Genomic DNA, 3,660 nt, shown 5'->3' with positions numbered 1-3,660 from the left:
CCATGACATCCGACTTCATTTGTTTCCACCAATACTAATTCTTCAAGTCGTTGTACATCTTTCTGCCACCAGGATGGATACTATAACGACTACAATGTGCCTCTTTCAGGAGTTGTTGTCGCACATCAGAAATATCAGGCACTACAAGTCGGTTGTTTACATATAAAATCTCATCACGCACATGATATTCAGATAAATGCCCTGATCAGACCTTCTCGACTTAATTCTGAACATTCGGATCAAGTTTCTGAGCATCTTTAATTTTCACAAGTAGCTCTGGTTCAATCTGAATCTGATAGAGTCCAAGAGGCTGACAATCTGTCTCAAATACTAATCCAGGAAAACAACATTCTTCAATCAAATTGGATACACCAATCGTCGATAAGGACAAAGAATATACCTTTTGACTCAGTGCATCAGCAACTGCATTGGACTTCCCCAGATAGTATTTGATCTCACAATCGAAATCTTTAAGCAAATCAAGCCATCTGCGCTGCCTCATATTCAGTTCGGACTGTGAAAACAAGTATTTCAGACTCTTGTGATCAGAATAAATCTCAAACTATTCACCATATAGGTAGTGTCGCTAGATCTTCAAACAAATACTATGGCGGCCAATTCAAGATCATGTATCGGGTATCTGGTCTCATGAAGTTTCAGCTGTCTCGAGGCATAAGCAATCACATGCCCTCGCTGCATCAATACACATCCCAAGCCTCGATGAGATGCATCACAATAAACAGTGAAACCACCAGTACCTGAAGGAATCGTCAAGACTGGTACACTGGTCAATCGTGTTTTAACTCAAGGAAACTGGATTCACATGCTTCAGACCAGATAAATGGAGCATTTTTCTGAGTCGTCAACTGAGTAATCGGCTTTGCAATGCTAGAAAAATGCTTAATGAAACGACAATAATATCCGGCTAAACCCATGAAACTACGTATCTCAGGAACAGATTTCGATTGAGGCCAACAAATCACAGCTTCGACTTTGCTTGGATCAACAGATATACCATCTCCGAATATAATGTGTCCAAAAAATACCACCTGTTTCAGCCAAAACTCACATTTCGACAGTTTAGCATACAGCTTCTCAGCTCTCAAAGTCTTTAACACAGTTCTCAAATGCTCTGAATGATCAATCAAATTCTTAGAATATATCAGAATATCATCGATAAAAATGATAACAAAATCATCAAGATATTTTTGAAAGACATGGTTCATTAAAGCCATAAACACAACTGGAGTATTCGTCAGACCAAATGACATAACTATAAACTCATGGTGGCCATATCTGGTTCTGAAAGCAGTTTTCGAAATATCAGAATCTCTGACCCTCAACTGGTGATACCTAGATCTCAGATCGATCTTGGAATATGTAGTAGAACCCTGCAACTGGTCAAACAAATCATCAATATGAGGCAAAGGGTATTTATTCTTTACCGTTGCCTTGTTCAGTTGCCGGTAGTCAATACAAAGTCTCATGGAACCGTCTTTATTTCGAACAAATAAAACTGGCGCACCCCAAGGAGAAACACTGGGTCGAATATATCCTTTGGCCAGTAGGTCTTCCAGTTGTTCTTTTAATTTCTTCAATTCCACTGGTGCCATTCGATATGATGCTTTAGAAATCGGTACAGTACCTGACATTAGTTCTATGCTGAAATCTATCTTACGGTATGGAGGCAATCCCAGGATTTCATCTGGGAAGACGTCAGAAAATTCACTAACCACTGGCAAATCAGCCAATTTAGGGCTAGTTTTCAGTACAACAACTGCATAGACTAGAAATCCCTCTGCTCCTTTCTGTAATAATCGAGTCATAGATAATACTGAAATCAGAGGAATCTTAGCACGAGAACCCTTACCATAGAATTTCCATTCTTAAGCCATTTCAGGTCTGAACCTCACCACTTTCTGGAAACAGTCTACGGTAGCTCTGTACTTGGTTAGCATATCAATACCGATAATGCAATCAAAATCAAACAAACCAAGCACAATACAGTCTATTTCTATCCCATGACCTTCATATTGTAGCAAACAAGTTCTGACAGTGTTTACTGATATAAGACTTCTACCCAAAGGTGAAGAGACAGATGCTATAGCAGGTAATGATTCAACAGGCAAAGCATGTAATAATGCAAATCGTTCAAAGATTAAAGTATGGGATGCACCCGTATCAATCAATACATATACAGGATAACAACAAAGATAACAGTTACCTGCTATCACATCATCCGGTGCTCCCTGTGCCTGTTCTTTTGTCAGGGCAAAGACACGAGCCTGTTGTCTTGGAGGTTGACTCACAGTCTGGCTTCCTCCTGGCCGAATCGGTTGCTGTGCAAGCGGTGGTTGAAAGGAATGAACAGAAGATGCCTGCCTCTCTGGCTGAGTCCCTGCTCTTGACGACTCCACACCTTTGGACCTTCCTGAACCTCGCTGAGGACATACCCTCGCAAAATGTCCAGTCTGGTGGCATATGTGGCAACTCCCAAATACACATCGGCACTGATCAGTCGGATGACCTCCACCACAACTACTACAATACACCCCTGACTTTGGTTTTGAACCACTGGAACTCGATGAACTGCTCCCTGGCTTTTTAAACTGTTTTTCTGGGGCTTGCAGATATCCCTTCTTTCCACTTCTACTACCACCACTCTCAAATCTAGGAGGTGGTTGTTGAAACTGTGCTGGGGGTTGTGGTTGTCTCTGTGGCTGAGCAACATACGAAGCTCCTCGTTGTTTTATCAACCCTGTCTCGGCTCCCTTTGCACGATCAAGAGCATCAGCAAAGGTCTTGGGCCTACCAGAATTTACCAACGTGAAAACTTCAGGATTCAGTCCATTAATGAACTGATCAGCCATTACTTCATCATTTTTAGCAACATGTGGAGCAAAACGTAGAAATGTAGAAAACTTTGCAACATATTCTTCAATGTTTAAATTCTCTTGCTTCAGATTGGCAAATTCAGCACCCTTGTCTTTACGGTAAGACCCTGGAAAGAAGCGTTGAAAAAATTCGGTTTTGAAAACATTCCAGGTGATCACAGTACCTCTATGCTCTAAGGCTCTCTTGGTTGTAAACCACCAACTCTTTGCAACTTCGTGCAACTGGTGCCCTATCAGTCTGACTCTTCGCTCATCAATGTAGTCAAGAGAATCAAATAACATTTCCATGTTTTCTAGCCAACTCTCACACTCAATAGAATTCTCAGTGCCCTTTAGTGTTGGCGGATTAAAGGATTGAAATCTCTTGAGCAATGTTTCCATTGGGGTAGCTGTCGCATTCATCAGATCGGCAGATGTACTACCCTGTTCAGTGCGAGGAATTTTTGTGGCTCGTGGCACTGTCAGTGCTACAATTGCCTGTTCTGGCAAAGGAGTCGTGCCTGTTTGTCTAGTCGCTGGTCGTCCTGGTCGTCGAGACATATCTGATTATCAAAATGGTCAGAATACCATAACATCAAATCTATCTCAGTCCTCCTCTGATCATCATACCTCTGATCAAGACTCGGTTGTAAGGCCCGAAAATATTAAATTATTAATTATGGAATTTGAGAATTAAATTCCATATTATGGGCTAATATTGATTTGAGAAGTTATGAAAATGATAGATTTAATTTCCAAGCCGAAAATATTTAATTTGAGAATATGC

At 41.0% G+C, this 3,660-nt stretch overlaps 1 protein-coding gene across 1 annotated transcript; it reads right to left on the bottom strand.

Moving 5' to 3' along the window:
* Positions 1 to 220: 220 nt before the first annotated feature.
* LOC140888952 (uncharacterized) lies at positions 221 to 3,434 on the bottom strand. The gene is made up of 4 exons (XM_073296646.1): positions 2,055 to 3,434; positions 1,646 to 1,808; positions 944 to 1,132; positions 221 to 330 (listed from the first exon to the last, which is right to left on the bottom strand). Exons 1-4 carry the CDS (start codon positions 3,432 to 3,434, stop codon positions 221 to 223), a joined length of 1,842 nt encoding a protein of 613 aa, XP_073152747.1.
* Positions 3,435 to 3,660: the final 226 nt, after the last annotated feature.

Source organism: Henckelia pumila, chromosome 3, assembly GCF_033568475.1.
Source record: "Henckelia pumila isolate YLH828 chromosome 3, ASM3356847v2, whole genome shotgun sequence".
NCBI lineage: Eukaryota > Viridiplantae > Streptophyta > Magnoliopsida > Lamiales > Gesneriaceae > Henckelia > Henckelia pumila.
The sequence above is the reverse complement of the archived record's forward strand: the minus strand, read 5'-3'. Positions and strand labels throughout refer to the sequence as shown.

Bases quoted from the DNA above. Each gene is read 5' to 3' on its own strand.
- LOC140888952 (XM_073296646.1), bottom strand. From the start codon at position 3,434: ATGTCTCGACGACCAGGACGACCAGCGACTAGACAAACAGGCACGACT. The intron at 1,133-1,645 runs GTACTGTACCGA...TTGATCATTCAG, and splicing joins CAGCATAGAACTAATGTCAG to AGCATTTGAGAACTGTGTTA. The intron at 331-943 runs GTAGTTTCATGG...TTCCTGGATTAG, and splicing joins GAAATCTGTTCCTGAGATAC to TATTTGAGACAGATTGTCAG.